The sequence below is a fragment of the Oculina patagonica genome, chromosome 3 (assembly GCF_052425735.1).
Source record: "Oculina patagonica isolate OP01 chromosome 3, crgOcupat, whole genome shotgun sequence".
In the NCBI taxonomy this organism is placed as follows: Eukaryota; Metazoa; Cnidaria; class Anthozoa; order Scleractinia; family Oculinidae; genus Oculina; species Oculina patagonica.
Genome location: NC_135760.1, coordinates 2,777,942 through 2,798,219, shown reverse-complemented (window position 1 = coordinate 2,798,219; position 20,278 = coordinate 2,777,942). Strand labels below are relative to the sequence as shown.

The following is a 20,278-nucleotide window of genomic DNA, read 5'->3' as shown; positions in this document are numbered from 1 at the left end:
CACACTAAGCCATGCGTTATCCGATTGTATGGAGACCTCCTGCACAGAGCGAAGAAAAAGCTATTCAAAAAAACTGATTTCTCAGGGATACGTGCGATTACTTTTTTAATGACATGAACGTTAAAATAGGTATGACCAAGACAACAGGACCCGGAATCAAGAAGTGTTTTCTCTCTGACTTTTTGGGGCTGTTTGAAGATCTTGGAAATTCTCCAAGTCATTTTCGAAAGTTTTGGAATGTTTTCGGATTGTGTTCTTCAACCTTTTCAAGTGTTAAGGTAATTTATCTTCGGCTACCGGAAATCCTCCAGTCAACCTAATTTTCAATCAGCAAGAAGAATTTATTAAGTTTTTTTTTTTTTTTTGCAGAGAAGTACTGCTTGACGAGGAAGGAAAAGTAAAGAAGTTAGGTACTGTAATAAAGCTGCCCAACTTTGCTCGAACCTTGGAGATAATTCGCGATGATCCGGACAGCTTCTACACTGGTGAATTGGCAAAGGACATAGTGAAAGACATTCAAGATCACGGGGGCATAATTACACTGGATGACTTGAAAAACTACAAAGTAAAGATTCGTACCCCGCTGCAAGCAAAGATGGGAGACTACACTTGGTATACGAACCCACCCCCGGGTAGTGGCGCTGTGCTGTCATTAATCCTTAATATTTTAAAAGGTAATAATTGAGATGTTGCTATTTCTATAGGGGTGGTGGTGGTTGGGGTGGGGGTGGGGGTGGGGTGGGGCAGACTTCTATACGAAAGGAACGGGGATGTTCGTTGGAAAATTCAAACTAGAGGAGTCCGATTCGGGCGTGGCTTGAGCCATTTTTTATGCTTGACCAGTTTAAATCGCTAACACATTACGACGGCGCTCTTTTTTTTTCTTCATGTACAACCCTAAACATGTCCCCGGCGACTGAAAATATTGGCGTTTTGTCCTGAACACCCTAAGTAAGACCAAAATCCATACTTTACATCCCTAAGTGAGACGACAAGCATCCCCGTCCCTTTTAAGGGGGAGTCCTTCCCCTTTCTCCTCCCACTCGTGCTTTTTTGTGGCCTGAAATCGGCCTTACGTGGAAGTGCTTTTTATCAGGCGTTTTCAGTGACTGCTAGTCCAATTTGGAAATAGTCTAATAGTGACCTTGATGGCCTAAATACTTGTGTTGTGTCCTTCGGACAATTGGCATTTTGCTCTCGCGATGCCACCTTTGGCGTCACATGGTGCATCAATAAGTCGGAAGTTACTTGTATTATTATTTCACACAGGATACATGTTTTCGTGTGTGCGCTCCTCTTTCCTCGCTCACTGTTAAATAATTCATTCTTTATAACCATAACTCATAACTGTTTGAATAAGTGACAAGAAAGAATGTGAAAGCAAATATTGCAAAAACTGCGGCTGTCAAAGTAGATATCATCGTTATCTTCCATATTGCAGGTTACAATATGACTGGGGACGCCCGCAAAGACCTCAACAGCTCGGTCCTGACTTATCATCGAATAGTCGAGGCTTTCAAGTTTGCGTATGCTTACAGAGCGCTTCTCGGAGACGAAGATTTCTGGAATGTTACAGATGTAAGGCATTCATGTATGAATAATGGAAAGTCCGTATTTTGCCCTACACCATATCACCAGTGTAGAGGCCAGAATGCGCCATAAACTGGTGCTTCATTCCCCCAAATGTCTCAGGCTTACTTCTCTAGCGTATTCCTAGCCATTCATTCTGAGCCTGGCTTTCTTATTAAGAGTGCTTCTGTTGATGAACTATCGGCTGATAGTTGCCCCACGGAAATTTCAGCTTCGAGGGCTAATTTGCTAGTTCTGAAGCGTTTTAAGAACAACAAATTTCCCAAGGGGCAACTATCAGACCGATAGTTCTTACACTATCGTTTTTACTGTTCACTACTAAGTGTTCTTCCGCACACCCATTCATAAACGAGCATCTTAAATTATTTTTAGCTTTTTGGATGAAAGATTTGAAAGCCTAAATTGAACAAACAGACGACTGAGAAACCCACTAAATGAAGTGAATTTAGTGGGGGTTTTCTATCTGTAAGCCCGCTTGTTTACAAACAATTTTCACGGACGAGTACTATCCATCCGTGTATTTTACTCGGACGGGCACAATGGGCTGATTGTGCCCTCCGCGGACGAAAACTATCGCGTCATGTGATCAATTTTAAACCAATCAAAATCGGAAAACATTTAGTGGTGAATTATAATGCATGGCAGGATGAAAGTGGGTCTCAGCTTAGAAGCTACATGCGTCATTTGAAGTCGAAAGACTAGATTTGCCGCAAATCGACCTCACGAGTTTTATAATAAGACAAAGGCCTTTATTTCCATGAATAAGACAAAGGACCTGAATGAAATTCTATTGAAGGACTTGCTACTAAATGCATATCAACACCACATTTCATCCCTTAAATGTTGGCAACTGGTAACATGCGCTTATGTTCCAGTTTTGAGGGTAATATATCAACACGAGAGACAGTGTCTCATCGAGATATCCAAACACCGAGAAGAGAGTTGAAAATACGACGCGCAGGGAAGTATTTTTGACGAAATTCAAGGTGTTTGGATAGCAGATGAAACACTGTCTCGAGTGATTGATATATGTTCTCAATCGAAACAAAAACTGAGTAAACGGGAAAAAATCGTTAATATCTAATATTAAGACCGTGTATGCAGACCTCCTTCACGGTTATGATTTTCTTTGTTTTAACTTGATGAATTATAAGAAAGAATGTGTTTTCATCATCAACCAATATTCTCTTGGTTGCAACAAATGTGACGGGACTTTTAGCTATTCATTGAACTTAGATTTTTTAAAAATAGTTTTTAGTTTCGTTTAAACTTATGTGTTTCTAACAAGATCTTTTTTTATTTTCCCTTCTCTCAGATTGTTCGTAATATGACGGACACCGACTTCGGGGAAAGTCTTCGGCAAAAGATCTACGATAACCGAACCTTTGAAAACTTTGCATATTATGGCGATTTCTACTCAAGTACCGAAGACGGAGGGACGTCGCATATGTCCCTTATCTCTCCGGACGGGGATGCGGTCGCCGTCACCACCACAGTAAATCTCTAGTATGTATCATCTCTGCGCGAGGCGCGGTGGCCTAATGGTTAGCGAGCTGGACTCCGGATCGAGTGATCCGGGTTTGAGCTCTGGCCGGGGTCATTGTGTTGTATTCTTGGGCAAGACACTTTACAACCTCGTTCCCAGGGTCTTTACTCTCACAGTGCGTCTCTCCACCCAGCTGAATAAATGGGTAACGGCACATTAAATGCTGGGGACGGACCCTGCGATGGACTAGTATCTCATCTAAAGGGGAGTAGAAATACTCCTAGTGGATTAATGCTACTGAATCCGGGATAAGCTCCGGCCTGATGGGCCACTTTTTTTACGTGCTATTGTAAGCTCACTTGCTTGGCAAAGGATGGGGCAGATTGGGGGATCGAGTGAGAGGGGTAAAGGGAATGGGAGAGAGGCGGATGGGCGGTGCGGCGGGGAAGGGGGGGGGGGAGGGGGGGCTAGAAGGAACTGTCCCTGTATTCCAATCGCTCGTTTTTATTTTCTCGTAGCAATTTATCGTTATTTTTCTTAACTTACTTGCAGCTTTGGTTCAAAGTATCGCTCCACGCGTACTGGCATTATTTTTAACAACGAAATGGACGACTTTTCCACTCCGGGAAAAAAAAACTTTTTTGGCGTGGCGCCGTCGCCGAGCAACTTTATCGAACGTGGAAAACGCCCCATGTCTTCAATGACCCCTACCATATTTGTAGACGGAAAAGGTGTTCCTCGTCTAGCAGTTGGGGCCTCGGGCGGCACAAGAATAACAACTGCCATGTCCTTGGTGAGGTTTTGAATTTATTTTTCGTTCAGCAGTTATTTTAAATAAACAAAGTGGATAAAAAAACTAAAATATATTGAAAAAACTTTGCCCAATATTTCCTCAGGGGCTGGGTGACAAAAATGTAAGAAAAATTGCTGATCAGCCCCTGATGAAGGTTTGTATTGCAAACCGAAATATAGGGCAAAGTTTTTTTCAATATATTTTAGTTTTTTATCCACTTTGTTTATTTTTGACCGCTTTAGCCGTCAGGGTCAGTTTGCTGTCTATATTTTCCGTTTTAACTAAGCTACTGATCCAGGTCTTCAAGAGATCCGGCACCACTCATCGGTTTGTCGCTGTGATATTGCAGATTTGTATTATATTTTTTTAAATGGCTTTATTACAGCAACTATTTAACTGGAGTAGTTTTCAAATCGAACTTGAGTACCAAAATAAGGAAATACGACAAAAGGAAGTTTAATTTTTTTTTGTCTTCAGATTTTTCACTACAATATTGGGCTTTTATGTCGGCATTATGCCCGATGCGTCAACTATAGCTCTGTGTCCTAAATTTTTCCGGCATAATGTGTGAACATCTACCTAACGTTCGCTTGCTTCCTACTATTGACTTCACAACTGTGCGCGTGTCGACGTCAGATGTTGTTCCCAGGATCGTGCTTGCGTTTCTCGCTCTTCAAAGGGAGAATGCACAGGGAATCCATTAGGAGGTGCGAACGTTTCCACTAACGATTTACGAGTATGAACATGGGTTACGCTCCCGCGGCCGCTGGTAGAAGTTGAAAACATTTTCCCAGCCCCCAGGCATCGGGGTTACAATGTATTCCGTAACTGAAAGATAAAATTCTGGTTTCTGAATTTCATTCAGCATCCGTTTAGTGGCTGTAACGCAAAAGTGTAACAAAACTACAAAGTTGTAACTCCAGTACAAATAACAACAATTTTCAGAGTTAGCCCGCGAAAGCCACTGTTGCTTTTGACCGGATCGAAGATCACGAGAGATATCCTGTTTATTGGCGATTTACGATCACCGGCAGAAGTCTCCAAAGATTTCTTTAGGATGAAATGATACTCTAGAGCATTTTAAAGTTTACTCCAAATTGCGCTAGAAAATGTGTCTATTTTTCGATTTAGGTTGCGATGAATTACCTGTGGTTCAACCGAACTCTGTCACAAGCAGTAGTTGAGCCGAGGCTCCACCATCAGTTACTACCGATGTACATTCGCCTCGAAGAAAAGAACCCGATGCCCCTCGACATCCAAGCAGGACTGAAGAAGCTTAGGCACAAGTTTGGACCTCTTTCAAATTTCGCCGCTGTACAGGCGGCGGCCACACATCCTGATGGGAAAATTTATGGGAAGTCAGATCCTAGAAAGGGTTCCTGGGCTGCAGGATTTTAAAAAAGAGGCAAAATAAAATAGGTCGTGTAAGGGCGGTTTTCAATTGGGTGTCATAAAAAAACCAAAGTAATCACTCCGACTAGCCAATCACAATAGACATAAATTTCAGTGAACCAATCAAAACACGAAGCAAATAGCCGGCATGAAGCGCGGGAAAACGTGCGCGAGCGAGTCACGATTGGTTTTGGTTTAACTTCTAGCTGGTTGAGATAAATAAAACGAAATTTTTGATCCAATCTTAAAGATCACAAAGCGCAGCAATACAAAACCAAAGCAAATGCAAATTACTTTCGACACTCAAGTGAAAACCGCTCTATAACTGAAACAGCATTCACATTATATAAATGACAGCCTGTGAGCTAGCCGCTGCAGTGCAGGCGTTTCTGGTGGTGTATTTTTCTTTCCCCTTCCCCTCCCCCCCCTCATTCGCTTGTCCATTTTTCACAGGCCCCAGCCCTTTAAACATTCGGTGGAATATTTAGCGCCCGATCGTCCAAAATGCTCCTGCGTTGCAGACTACTTGCGAACAGGCCCGCCTCTCTTAGGTAGTGTGAAGGGGAAGTTTTCAAGAATGTAGTCAATTTGGAGAAACACTCTTAGTTGAGGGCGAAATCCATTTTCAATAGTTGACCGTGCCCGCCATTTTTTAACCAGCAGAGTTGCTAAGCAACATGAAGTATACTTCCCCCCCCCCCCCCCTGTGTTGATACGACAGTTTTCGGATTATTCGCGAGTGCTTCCGAGACTTTTTAATTGGATACAGTCGAACCTCTCCATACAGACACCTCCATCACACCTCCATTGCTTGGTCCGAGAGAAACCAAATTTATATAATCTCTACTTCAATAATACGGACACTTCCATAACATGGCTAGGCTCGATTTTCGCCGCTCTCTCATGTCTTGTCTTCGTTCCTTCCCAAGAGGGAGGACGGCAAGCTCGTTTTCCCGAAAAGCGGCTGGACATCGAGCCTATAATATGGACACTCAACTCTGACCCTTTGGTGTCTGTATAACAGATATTCGACTGTAGTAAAATCGGCAAGATTTGCAACATAGGATACTAATAAATTGTTTCCCGGACTGTAATAATGAGTAATGTAGACTGACTAACTGACTGATTGACTGACTGACTGACTGATTGACTGACTGACTGACTGACTGACTGACGGAATGGCTAAATGACATCTAGGGCATGTAGGAATGTTCATAGTGAAATACAATTTTGGAAAAGCATATTAAAAGTTGCGAAAATAAAATATAAAACGATATAGGTTGAAACATACTTCGTGTTTTTTAGCCTTTGAAAAAAAAAAAATTAATAAAAATATATAAATTGACTTAAATAAATAAATAAATAAATATATTTAGTAGTAAGTTAATTAAATTAGTTTTTAATTGTAAAACGGCCAACCGTAGAATGCCAATTACAAGCCCAGGCCTTAAACAACTTTATAGGAGGTATTAGGTGTTTGTTCAATTATCATTATACTTTCTGTTTGTTACTGAGTGGATGTATAATAAATTCAAGGCATTTTTTAAGCCATGTATTGTTCACTTCACTGAGATATATGTGTGTACTGTGTACGTGCAGCAATTTCCATAGCCTGGCCAACCTATAACGTAACAGAAATTCGTAATGTTTTGTGACAACCCTTAACTGTTGGCAGGGTTTCTGCTGTTGGCGACCGAGGCCTGATTCGCAACAGCAGTTCAATCATATCGGTAGTGTACAAGTGTAGCAGCCCTCCTATATAAGCTTGTAATTCTACTGGTCCTCTAGTGTACTAGCAGTTGCTATTGTTTTGGGGGCTAGGGGCATTGTTTATGTTGTTTGTTCTTTTGACGGGTATCTAGCCATTTATGTACGACATTGCGAGAGTTGCATGCTACCTGATCGAAGGATTCTGCAAAACATAACGAGTCCGGAGGGGGAGTGAGGCCAGGCATAGGCGGGGGATTTGAGAGGAATTCTCTGCCCGTCGTTGGAACTTTTGTTGGGACTTTCGTCGGTCAATCTTAAAACTTCTTTAAGCTTCTTCAAAGATTTTCCAGTATCAGGCTTGTTGGGTGGCTAGTGCAATTTTCCGTTTAATTCAGGATATGAACAATAGAAATGACCATTTTAGCAACTTTTTAGCCCGGCCGGGGCTTTTTAGGTGTCCGCGTACGCTTAATAAAGGTAAACGTTGCAGTAAATAAATGAAAGGAAGTAAATTTTTACTTTGGCTACTCTCAACTTAATACGGTGTTCGCTTAGTACTGGTTTGATTGTACATTCTTGTCCCCGGAGAGATTCGAGTCTCGTGCCGGCGGGACTTTGGCGAAGAGGCGAAGTGTGTTGAATTGCTCTGAAAGCAGAACTTTGACAACATTGACCAGGATGTGAACGTGTCGGTATGACTGAAAGTGACGAAACTACAAGTTGAAAGAAAAAAAGGGTGACCCTATTCGGCGGAATGGCGGAATGAAGGAACGGCACGGCGGAATGGCGGAATATCCTAAAACACGGAATGACGGAATATCCTAAAACGCGGAATGACGGAATATTCTAAAACGCGGAATTGTGAAACATTAAAAATAGAAGCAACAACAGCAACAAAAACAAACAAACAAAAGGAAAATTCTAATTTTTAGGCGAGGACGTAGTCTCGAGCCTAATGTTATCATGTTAGTATAAAGCGATTTTGGATTCTTCGTGTTAAAGGTCAAATGAACAGAAATTTCAAAATGCCATTTTATACAACCAAACGCTAAAACTATCCATTATTGAGTAAAATTAAGAAAAATTTTTGCTTTCCGAGCTTTAAAGCGTGAATTATAGCAAAAAATACGAAGATTTCCGAAGGCTTCACGAAAACGTTTTTGAATGACTGCGCACTGAAATGGAAGGAATGGAACGAGTTTGTGACGTCATAATTGGTGTTTTTGAAGACGACCGCAGACCGATTTCGCAGACCGTACCGACGCCAACGTCAACGACAACGTCTGGTGCAAAATGAATTTATATTTTACTTGAGAATCTCCCAGCTTTCCGGACGCATTCTCCTTATTTATCGCTTTAAGAACTAGCTCCCGCTGAATATTCAAAGAAAGCGTTCAACCCCAAATAGAAAACCAAAAATTAGCCGTCGTGGCTGACGTTGTCCAAAATACGCAGAATTTCGTCATTTCACGTTGTTGTTCGGCAGAGAACGGCTTTGAAGTGTACCAAAATTCAAAACGCACGTGTATAGTTAACACGCGTGCAGAACGGCTTTGAAGTGTACCAAAATTCAAAACACACGTGCATAGTTAACGCGCGTGCAGATAATTCTGCTCATTAACGTTAAATGCTAATGAGAAAGAACAATAGATTCCTGATTTGTTTTCATACCAGCGCGCATTATCCCTATGTCTCACATGATATGCAAAACGACAGCAAACAGAACTTTAAGCTTTTTTTGTGCTTTAGCTATTCTATTTAAAAAAAAATGAGCCTCTCTAAACAACAACCAACAATCAATCCACTGAAAAACGGCCGAACAGAACGAAATAACTGCTTGAAATGTCACTTATTTAGATTTTAAGGTGCCGTCTGCGGAATCGGTCTGCGGTCGTCTTCAAAAACACCAATTATGACGTCACAAGTTTTTATTTCCGACAATTTTTCCGAGCACTTTACGATTATGAAGGACTAGAAAAAGCATTTTTCAACTTGAAATATCTCTGCGATGTAATGACCGATTGTTTTGAAACTTTGGGATATGTTTATTTGACCCTTAATAAACACATGGACAAAAAATTACAAAAATCGAAATTTCTGTTCATTTGACCTTTAAGATGTGATGATTCGAACCGAAGAGGACTGGTAACTAAGACCATGGTTTGAGATTTGTTGGCGTCCGCCATCTTGGAGTGTTCGGTCGAGCATGTGAGAATTTTTCACAGCCAGAAGCCTTGATTCGATTAGTAGCTGATATTTTTTTCGCTCACTTACAAACTTTTTGTGATATCAAAGTACACAAAAACGTTATCGACACACCTATAAGTCGAGGGACTAAACTATTTGTGATTTGAACTACTGCCTGGCGACTTTGTAACCTGAGCTTTAACTGAAGACGAGAAGTGCAGAAGACGTACTGCGACAACTGCAGCTGAGGTGAGCTATCTAAAGTTTATTTTGCTTGTACTTTATTGAATACCGTAGTGTTGGAATAACATAATTGTCAAAGTATTTATTGAATCGAAATAACGATTTTAAAAGTGAAATATCTGCCAGATGTTGTTATATTTAATTCATTGTGTCTAGATACCCGGCAGCCGGGAAGTGTTTTCAAAATACTACATACCCGGCAGTCTGAAATTATTCTAGAATTTCCACGGAAAAACCAATCCAATCCTCCTCAAAACTATAGATCTTTGCTTAGAAATGCCAAGCGATTTCAATTATAGTTTTGGCTTTGTGTTTGAGGAAATTTTCGAGCTTGGGCATACTACAAAATCTTGATTCTTCGACACTTAAAAAAAATTGGTACTCTGACTCCGGTGTCAACTCTTATAGAATAATTTCTACAAAAACTGAAGTTGAAACCCTGCGAGAGTATTCGATATTTGCTGAGAAATGCGAAGCGATTCTAAATAATGTTTTGCTTTTGTTGTGGACGAATTCTCTTGGCTTCGGCGTACTATAAAATCCTCGACTCACGGGCACGGTTGTTCAAAAGACTAGATACCCGGCAGTCAAAAATTCATGAATAATCAATACATTCAATATCCACAAAAATGGTCATTGAAACCTAGCTCCCGAGAGTATTTCAGTATTTCAATTTTCGGTCGGAAATACCAAGCGAGTTTTTACAATGTCAGTTTGGTTTTGCACAAATTGTACGAACTTTATGTGACTCACGGGCAAGATTTTTCAAAGACTACATACCCGGCAGTCAAAAATGCTTCCCGTTTTTCCATCAAAATTTCCATTTGAACCTGCTGAGATGTCGGTGTAGAAATACCAAGCGATTTTCCAACTTAAGGCCTCAACAACTGCCTCAGCAAAGTAGTACAAAATAGCTACAAAACGCTTGAGCGTTCGGTTACGAAAGTCCGCCACCGATGTAACTTCCGGTGTGACACTTTTGTGGCGTGACAAAGGTGGCACGTGGTGTTGGTTTTCGCGCCAAAACGAACTCAGCGTTGGAAGCGACGAAGTTCTTCTGTGGGCTAAACGGCTTAGCGTTGGAAGCGACGAAGCTCTCGGTTAAATAGAAATACAAAGCGTTCCTCTATATATAGTCACTTAAGTAGATTTTTTCAAATTCAGGGGATTTGTCCCCTCAGTGAGGAGACCACTCTCAGATCAGTTCGCAATGTGTGCCTAATAGCGTTGAGGTTCTGTTGATCTAGGTCTGGGTCCTACTGGACCTAGTAACTAATAAGGGTATCCCTTTTTAGGACTTTTTCAAAGCGCCGGTACTTTCGCTGAGTTCGTTTTGGCGCGAAAACCAACACCACGTGCCACCTTTGTCACGCCACTAAAGTGTCACACCGGAAGTTACATCGGTGGCGGACTTTCGTAACCGAACGCTCAAGCGTTTTGTAGCTATTTTGTACTACTTTGCCGAGGCAATTGTTGAGGCCTTAAGTTGGAAAATCGCTTGGTATTTCTACACCGACATCTCAGCAGGTTCAAATGGAAATTTTGATGGAAAAACGGGAAGCATTTTTGACTGCCGGGTATGTAGTCTTTGAAAAATCGTGCCCGTGAGTCACATAAAGTTCGTACAATTTTTGCAAAACCAAACTGACATTGTAAAAACTCGCTTGGTATTTCCGACCGAAAATTGAATTATTGAAATACTCTCGGGAGCTAGGTTTCAATGATCCTTTTTGTGGATATTGAATGTATTGATTATTCATGAATTTTTGACTGCCGGGTATCTAGTCTTTTGAACAACCGTGCCCGTGAGTCGAGGATTTTATAGTACGCCGAAGCCAAGAGAATTCGTCCACAACAAAAGCAAAACATTATTTAGAATCGCTTCGCATTTCTCAGCAAATATCGAATACTCTCGCAGGGTTTCAACTTCAGTTTTTGTAGAAATTATTCTATAAGAGTTGACACCGGAGTCAGAGTACGAATTTTTTCTAAGTGTCGAAGAATCAAGATTTTGTAGTATGCCCAAGCTCGAAAATTTCCTCAAACACATAGCCAAAACTATAATTGAAATCGCTTGGCATTTCTAAGCAAAGATCTATAGTTTTGAGGAGGATTGGATTGGTTTTTCCGTGGAAATTCTAGAATAATTTCAGACTGCCGGGTATGTAGTATTTTGAAAACACTTCCCGGCTGCCGGGTATCTAGACACAATGTATTTAATTTGCTAAAATTTATAGATCAGAAAGCTCATTCGCGATCCCTTCTGTCGACAGAACGTTTTCACTCTTACTACTAGGTCAGATTTCAACATTGATTTTAATAGTGGTGTACAAAGCAGCAGTAAATCTATATTAACAAATGATTGTAAAATATGGGTACAAACAAACTTATTTCAGGCTTTACCACTGATAACAGAACTACAATTGATCATATATTTATACAAATCTAAATAAATCAAGAGTCCAAACTGGTGTTCTAGAGACACACCTCAGTGACCTTAAAGCTGTGTGGTTAACAACCAAAAAAGAGTATATACATTTATTTTTGTAGGCTATGATAACTAGTAAATGATTTAAGAAAGATATAATGTACATGTAGAAAGATGTGTTTCAGAAAAAAGAAAAATTTAAGTGAATTTAGTAACTACTTATGTTGCATTAAATTGTTGAAGTTAATCAGTCTTGGTGTCTAAACAAATATGTGTTAAACAATTATTAATTTTTTCAACTATTGATTCTTTCTTTCATTATGTTTACAGAACAGAAATAAAAACAACAACATCAGAAAACATCCAAGATACAGTTTTCAAAGAATCCACTGATTGCTGTGCTTTGTCCTAATTGCTTCAGTATGTTTAATCTGCACTTTGTCAAGAAGCACCATGAATGTGTGAATGTAGCTATTGCATTGGAACTGGTTATTGGCCTCTATTCTGCCTCTATGCAATATGTACATAATAAAAGCCCAATCCTCACTATGAATGGCAGATATATTTTAAGCAAAACACAGCGAAAACCATGTAGCAATAACACCAAAGTTAAAAAACGGTGTAAAACATCTCTGGATTTACTACTGAAAGACCCTCAATACAAATTCATCACTGGCAAACCACTGTATCAACTCTACTTCCTAGTCTCCACTTGTACTGTATCAAAATTTTGGACTTATTGGACTTGCTTGCATCACAGATTGTACAGATAGTGCAAACAACTATCAGCCCCATTTAAATTTAACAAGAGTCAATCAAGATATTATATCAACTTTTCTTCCTGGAAACTTGTACTTCCTTGCGCTGTGTTTTACCTGTAAATGGTATTAAGTGTTTGGACCTACTGGACAAAGGGTACGTCACAGATTGTACAGTCAGTGCAACTGTCAGCTATATTTAAACAAGAGGCAATCTAGAACATTATTGCAAGACAATATTTTTATGCCAAACTCGTGGAAGTTTCCTTGCTGTCTAGTACAGTTACAAAATATGTTGCATTCCATTGTCAAAAGTCGTGATAAAAGACATCATATTAGAATTGTACAAATTAAATTGCCAATTTTGTGATCAAAGCAGCTTATTATTTGCCTTTTATTAATTAACGTTGGTTACAAACTAACCATACCTTGGAATGCACAACTAAAAACACCACTGGAAAACAACGTGCTGTATTTTAAAATTCTATTTACCTGACAAACCCATTTTCCCTCCTTTATAGCAAATGACTCAGTGTCTCAACTTTTGACTTAGAGCGAGGAGCCCAAAAAGGTGACCACTTTTAATGTATTCATATTCTTTCTTGCAGGTTTTATCCAATCAGAAGCTCGTCACAGCTTCTCATTGGAAAACGGCTGCATGAAAGAATGTGAATTAATTAAAAGTGGTCACAAATGTGGGCTCCTTGCTGTAAATCACACTTTAATCAACGATATCAATTTCGGCGTTCAATTACTTGGATATCTTTTGGACTCACAATTTTACTCAATAGACATTTTTGGCTTTGACAGTGTAAATTGCCATTTCAAACCACATGATGCTGCCCAGAGAACTTGTTTTTTTTAAACAAGTAAAAAAACTAAAACTATCTGAATACCAAGAGCATTTGTTTGAATTTGAAAGAAGTGATTCTCAAGGGTGGTGCCACATAGTCTGAAAAGGGACAACAAACAAACAAAGCCCAAAAGGCCTATTCTCAGTTCTTTGTCTGGAATTTTTAACATACTGACTTGCTTAACTGGAACGTCATCGCCTTAGTATGCATTGCATACCGGTTATTAACTTTCTCAGACGGCGATAACTGCGGAGGCTAAGAATGTCGTTAAGAATGATTCAGGTACTTTAAATTGTGGATATTCGTTGCCGTCACAGAAAAGCCAACTTGTTTATAGCGGCTGCTAGCAGTAGAAAACCAGTAAACAGTAAGTATACCGCATAAACGGAGGGTGTTTTTTTATACATCTTCTTAAAGGAGAAGTTCACTCCATAATGGCCATTTATTCTCTTTACGCCAATAAAAAGTTTATACAAAGATATGTTATTCACCAAAATTTCAGCCTCCAACGTGCGCTATAACCCTACGAAATCTTTCCCAAAACTCGACAACTGAACGCCGCCATCTTGGAGCTGGTAATGTATGCGTGACGTCAAAAAGCTCAGCCTGAAGTTTGGCGGGAAATTTTAATAGTCGAAACTCCTTGTTTTCTGTATTTCTTGGGGCTCTGTTTAAGCAAAATGTAAATGCACAAACAGGCATTTTGACAAACAAAAGCCACTACGAAAAAAGTTTCGAAAGTGATCGACTGGGAGGATTTCGTACAGAGTTCTCGTCCCGCTCGAGACAATGAACTGTATAAAGTCAGGAGCCATTTAACTGGATTAACACTGTTATAAGCTGATTTACGCGCTCTTTCTGATACCACTGACATGGAAAGCAACGGTTCTCGTCTGATCGCCAAAGTTAAGCCCTGTTGGGCGGGGTTAGTTATTGGATGGGTGACCATCTGGAAAACCCTTGTTTTGGGTTTCCTTTTTTAATTTCTCAGTACGAACTTAGTAAATTTCAGGCCCTTTCGTTTTCTTTCTAACGGCTTCGTTAACGAACGTCGACTTTATCAGGAGCCATAATCGATTATGGCTCTTGACTTTATACATTTCATTGTCTCGAGCGGGACGAGAATTCTGTACGAAATCCTCCCAGTCGATCACTCGAGTATCCTTCGAAGGATTAAGAAGATGTATAAAAAAACCACCCTTCGTTTATGGGGTATATTTACTGTTTACTGGTTTTCTACTGCTAGCAGCCGCTGTAAACAAGTTGGCTTTTCTGTGACGGCAACGAATATCCACAAGTTAAAGTACCTGAATCATTCTTAACGACATTCTTAGCCTCCGCAGATATCGCCGTCTGAGAAAGTTAGCAAATATAATTTTCCTTTTGTTGGTTTGTTTTTGTTGCTGTTGTTGCTTCTTTTTTTAATGTTTCACAATTCCGCGTTTTAGAATATTCCGTCATTCCGCGTTTTAGAATATTCCGTCATTCCCCGTTTTAGGATATTCCGTCATTCCGCGTTTTAGAATATTCCGTCATTCCGCGTTTTAGGATATTCCGTCATTCCGTGTTTTAGGATATTCCGTCATTCCGCCATTCCGCCGTGCCGTTCCGTCATTCCGCCATTCCTCCGAATAGGGTCACCCAAAAAAAAAAGCTTAAAATTACATTATCTTGTAGTACACATATGTAAAGTTATTTCAGAAACTGTCCCCTGCCTCCTTAAAATCTTTAGAAGAACATTAATATTTGAAATTTTAATCGATCAATATTACAGCAAGGCGCCCAAAAGTGTGACCACTTTTAATTTATTCACATTCTTTCGTGCAGATTTAATCCAATCACACGTCAACTGCAAGATATCCACGGCTTTTGATTGGATAAAATCTGCACGAAAGAATGTGAACAAGAGCTCTTAGAGCTTACAACTGCGCTGGTCTCGTGAGCACTTTAGGGGAGCCATGTGGGGGGGAACAAAAAATGCGCCGCCCCCCCCCCCCCTTATCCCCTTTACCTGCGTCACGATGGCCTAATGATGAGAGCGATGGACTCCAGATATAGCTAGGGCTTTACACAATTTTTTAGTAAATTTTCATATTTCAAGCAACTTTCACCCTTAAGCAACTTTTTTCCTTTCCATTTTGAGCAATTTCTAGACCGATTTTCGCCGCTCTCTCATGTCTTGTCTTCGTTCCTTCCCAAGAGGGAGGACCGCGAGCTCGTTTTCCCGAAAAGCGGCTGGACATCGAGCCTATAATATGGACACTCAACTCTGACCCTTTGGTGTCTGTATAAAAGATATTCGACTGTAGTAAAATCGGCAAGATTTGCAACATAGGATACTAATAAATTGTTTCCCGGACTGTAATAATGAATAATGTAGACTGACTAACTGACTGATTGACTGACTGACTGACTGACTGACTGACTAAATGACTGACGGAATGGCTAAATGACATCTAGGGCATGTAGGAATGTTCATAGTGAAATACAATTTTGGAAAAGCATATTAAAAGTTGCGAAAATAAAATATAAAACGATATAGGTTGAAACATACTTTGTGTTTTTCTTGCCTTTGAAAAAAAAAATTAATAAAAATATATAAATTGACTTAAATAAATAAATAAATAAATAAATATATTTAGTAGTACGTTAATTAAATTAGTTTTAAATTGTAAAAAGGCCAACCGTAGAATGCCAATAACAAGCCCAACTTTATAGGAGGTATAAGGTGTTTGTTCAATTATCATTGTACTTTCTGTTTGTTACTGAGTGGATGTATAATAAATTCAAGGCCTTTTTTAACCCAAGTTCACTTCACTGAGATATATGTGTGTACTGTGTACGTGCAGCAATTTCCATAGCCTGGCCAACGTATAACGTAACAGAAATTCGTAATGTTTTGTGACAACCCTTAACTGTTGGCAGGGTTTCTGCTGTTGGCGACTGAGGCCTGATTCTCAACAGCAGTTCAATCATATCGGTAGTGTACAAGTGTAGCAGCCCTCCTATATAAGCTTGTAATTCTACTGGTCCTCTATATAGTGTACTAGCAGTTCGCTATTGTTTTGGGGGCTAGGGGCATTGTTTATGTTGTTTGTTCTTTTGACGGGTATCTAGCCATTTATGTACGACATTGCGAGAGTTGCATGCTACCTGATCTAAGGATTCTGCAAATCATAACGAGGCCGGAGGGGGAGTGAGGCCAGGCATAGGCGGGGGATTTGAGAGGAATTCTCTGCCCGTCGTTGGGACTTTAAACCATTTCGGCGGTCAATCTTAAAGCTTCCTTAATTTTTTTCCAGTATCAGGCTTGTTGGGTGGCAAGTGCGAGTGTCTGTTTAATTCAGGATATAAACAATAGAAATGACGTTTTCAGCAACTTTTTAGCTCGGCCGGGGCTTGTTAGGTATCCGCGTCTGCCGCGTCCGAGTAAATAAATGAAAGGGAATAAACTTAACTTTAGCTACTCTCGGTGTTCGCTTAATACAGGTTTGATTGTACATTCTTGTCCCGGAGATATTCGAGTCTCCTGCCGGCGGTACTTTGGCGAAGAGGCGAAGAGTGTTGAATAGCACCGAAAGCAGAACTTTGACAAGATTGTCCAGGATGTGAACGTGTCGGTATGACTGAAAGTGACGAAACTACAAGTTGAAAGAAAAAAAGCTTAAAATTACATGTATCTTGTAGTACACATATGTATACCTTATTATAGGAAATTAACGATACATGTAATCTTAATTTACGTCATTGTTAATTAAAATCACACTATTTTCTAGCATTAATATTTTAACAATCTACTTCTCCGTCAAAGCTACAGGAATAACAGAGGCAGTGGAAAGCACAAGGGCGGGATGTATTCCACCCTTGGATCCATTCATTTAATATTAGTCACTATTAGGTATGTTTAAGTATTTTTGTTGTGTATGGTTTATCAGAATTCAGTTAGACCTCAAGTTCTTTTGTAGGACGTTGTTGTTTTGTCTTTTGAATAGTGCAGGTTACTATAAAAATAACTACACATCAAATTCGCGTTAATTAACTGCATGTAAGCACACACTACACGAGAATTCGCGTTAATTAATTGCATGTAAGCATACACCACGCGAGAATTCGCGTTAATTAAATGCATGCTAACATAAATTTTCTATAAAATTCGCGTTAATTCTATTACGCGTACATTTTGTTCGCGTTGTTAAAATGCTTCGTTATATTCCTATAATAAGGTAGTTATTTCAGAAACTGTCCCCTGCCTCCTTAAAATTTTTAGAAGAACATCAACATTTGAAATTTTAATCGATCAATATTAATCTTCTATTATAATTGATTAATTCCCAGGCCCTTGCTCTAGGTTTTGAAACGGGCGAAACTTGAGATGCACTATCAGTCACGCGCGACTTGCGTTCTTTACACGTTGTTCGGTCTCGTTGTTTACTTGTCTGTTCTGAATTTCACCTAAGAAACCATGTCTATCGTCAAAGATAACTGGCAAACAACAAAACCCACCATCAGAGAAAGAAGCAAGTTTATGTTCAACAACGATCTCTTCAGCGATGTGAAGTTTGTTGTTCGCAAGACTGATGACGAAAGTGAAAGTAAGCAAGTGATTCCAGCTCACAAGTTCGTGCTGTCGATTAGCAGTGCTGTGTTTGAAGCCATGTTTTACGGTGATTTGGCGGAGACTGGAGACTCTATTGAACTGCCTGACTGTGAGTACGAGAGTCTGTTGGAGTTGTTTTGCTACATGTACAGCGATGAAGTGAGCCTGACCGGAAGTAATGTGATGGGAGTGTTGTATTTGGCGAAGAAATATATAGTGCCTTCACTGGCTGATAAATGCACCAAATATCTGCAAGATAACTTAGATCCATCGAATGTTTTCGGTATTCTTTCCTCTGCTCAGAAATACGAAGAGAAAAACTTGGTGCAACGATGCTGGGAAGTGATCGATGAACAGACAGAAGAGGCTGTGAAATCGGATGGATTTGCGACAATCCAGAGGTCCTTACTTGAAGCGATAGTTGAAAGAGATACTTTGCACATTTCTGAGGTGGAATTATTTAAAGGAGTCGTGCAATGGGCGACAAAAGAATCGGAAAAGCAGGGCTTAGTTGCAGACGGTCAAGTAAAAAGAAGAATACTCGGAGAGCAGATCGTAAAAGGAATACGTTTCCCATTGATGACGCTTGAAGAATTTTCCAGTGTGGTTCTTGACAGCAGATTACTCACTCTTGATGAAGTCACTGACATTGTCAAATATTTCGGTTCAGTAAAAAGTTCTCCAGTGGGATTTCCGGTATCAAAGAGAGCTGATAGTTTCCCTGAACGATGTTGTAGATTTGGCTCGGTGGCAAATAAGCCAGGTTGGTGTTGGTATAACGGAACAAGTTCGCTAGTTTTCTCTGTAAACAGAAACATACTGTTTCACGGGGTCTATTTGTTTGGTAGTGCTGGTGGTGATTACTCTGTGACTCTTACCATTAAGCAGTTGCCTGATTATACTACTGTTGCATCCATAAACGATATATTTCCATCTGTGCAACACAAATCAGAGAATTACTGGGGCTTTGATGTTCTGCTTGACCCTCCAATTTCTTTAATTAAAGCTAAGAGGTATCATATTGAAACTGCCATAAAGGGCCCTAGGTCTTTTTATGGAATTTATGGTAATGACCTTGTTGAGTGCTCAGGTGTTACATTTAAGTTTGAAAATAGTAGTGGTAACCATTTACCACAAAAAGCATTTGGGTCAACTGAAATAACAAAGGGACAACTTCATGAATTCATCTTTAGCCATCAGGAATAAATATTTCAACAATATGGACTTTTTCAGTGTGGGGTTTCATTTTCTGACAGTGATGGATCCAGAGGCCCTGTGCTCTGGTTTTTAAGTGACAAAATGAGGCCAAAGATTTTTTGTTATAATTTTTGAGATACTCATATGATTACAGCACAAACCATGTTAGCTGTCTTGAGTTTTTATGCTGGTCTAGAATTTGGTAGCAAAACAGTCTTGGTTTTGGTGCTTAGTGAATTACACTGTAATGATATAATTACACATGACCCCACAAGCATTGTGCTTAAAATCTTATCGTGTTTAAATAAAGGATGTGATGATGATGATGCTGATGATGATAATTTTTCAATCAGCAAAAAAGAATGATAGTTTCGCAGGTCGCCCACACAACACTGACCCCACTTATTTTTATATATACTTCATGAAAAGTTTCTTTCAAAGTCATGCTTTGTTTTAATTACCGACTTAGTGAATTACACTGTAATGATATAATTACACATGACCCCACAAGCATTGTGCTTAAAATCTTATCGTGTTTAAATAAAGGATGTGATGATGATGCTGATGCTGATGATGATAATTTTTCAATCAGCAAATAAAAGAGAATGATAGTTTCCCAAGTCGCCCACACAACACTGACCCCACTTATTTTTATATATACTTCATGAAAAGGTTCTTTCAAAGTCATACTTTGTTTTAATTACCTTTTGTTTAGGTCACCGTTATATGATTTTTTTTTTTCAAAAAATAAATAGATAAAAGAACATTGACATGTACCCAGATAATTTCCCTATTCTTCGTTTAAGGTGATTCCCTAGAAATAGAACTGCTCATAGATTTCTAACCAAACTTTGCCAGTTGGTTGTTTACCTTAAGGGAAGTTAAATTTTGAAATAAAAAAGAGGGGTCACCGTATTCGTTTAGGAGCAGGAAGACCTTGTATTTTCCATATAATTCTTTATATTTCCTTTGCGAGTAATGCTGAAAGTGCACGTTTTCGGTGATTATGTATTATTCTGCCATAGAAATTGATCTGTATTCAT

At 39.5% G+C, this 20,278-nt stretch overlaps 2 protein-coding genes, 1 long non-coding RNA gene and 1 pseudogene across 4 annotated transcripts in view; 3 read left to right on the top strand and 1 right to left on the bottom strand.

The window, feature by feature from the left end:
- LOC144646182 (SH2B adapter protein 2-like) overlaps positions 1 to 244 on the top strand; it is a 58,772-nt gene extending 58,528 nt beyond the window's left edge. For both annotated transcript variants that reach the window (XM_078505727.1, XM_078505726.1), the window contains exon 9: positions 231 to 244. The gene's annotated coding sequence lies outside the window, so the exon portion shown is untranslated. The remainder of the gene's footprint in view (positions 1 to 230) is intronic.
- The window catches only part of LOC144646180 (glutathione hydrolase 1 proenzyme-like), a 20,980-nt gene extending 14,168 nt beyond the window's left edge, over positions 1 to 6,812 (top strand). The window contains exons 7-11 of the mRNA XM_078505724.1: positions 370 to 674; positions 1,442 to 1,578; positions 2,906 to 3,096; positions 3,629 to 3,869; positions 5,001 to 6,812. Of these exons, the coding sequence (XP_078361850.1) occupies positions 370 to 674; positions 1,442 to 1,578; positions 2,906 to 3,096; positions 3,629 to 3,869; positions 5,001 to 5,267 (1,141 nt within the window). The 3' untranslated portion in view covers positions 5,268 to 6,812. The remainder of the gene's footprint in view (positions 1 to 369; positions 675 to 1,441; positions 1,579 to 2,905; positions 3,097 to 3,628; positions 3,870 to 5,000) is intronic.
- The window catches only part of LOC144646259 (uncharacterized), a 17,154-nt gene continuing 2,747 nt past the window's right edge, over positions 5,872 to 20,278 (bottom strand). The window contains exon 2 of the long non-coding RNA XR_013569375.1: positions 5,872 to 6,063. This is a non-coding gene — a long non-coding RNA (uncharacterized LOC144646259). The remainder of the gene's footprint in view (positions 6,064 to 20,278) is intronic.
- LOC144646207 (BTB/POZ domain-containing protein 6 pseudogene) lies at positions 17,838 to 19,558 on the top strand (annotated as a pseudogene).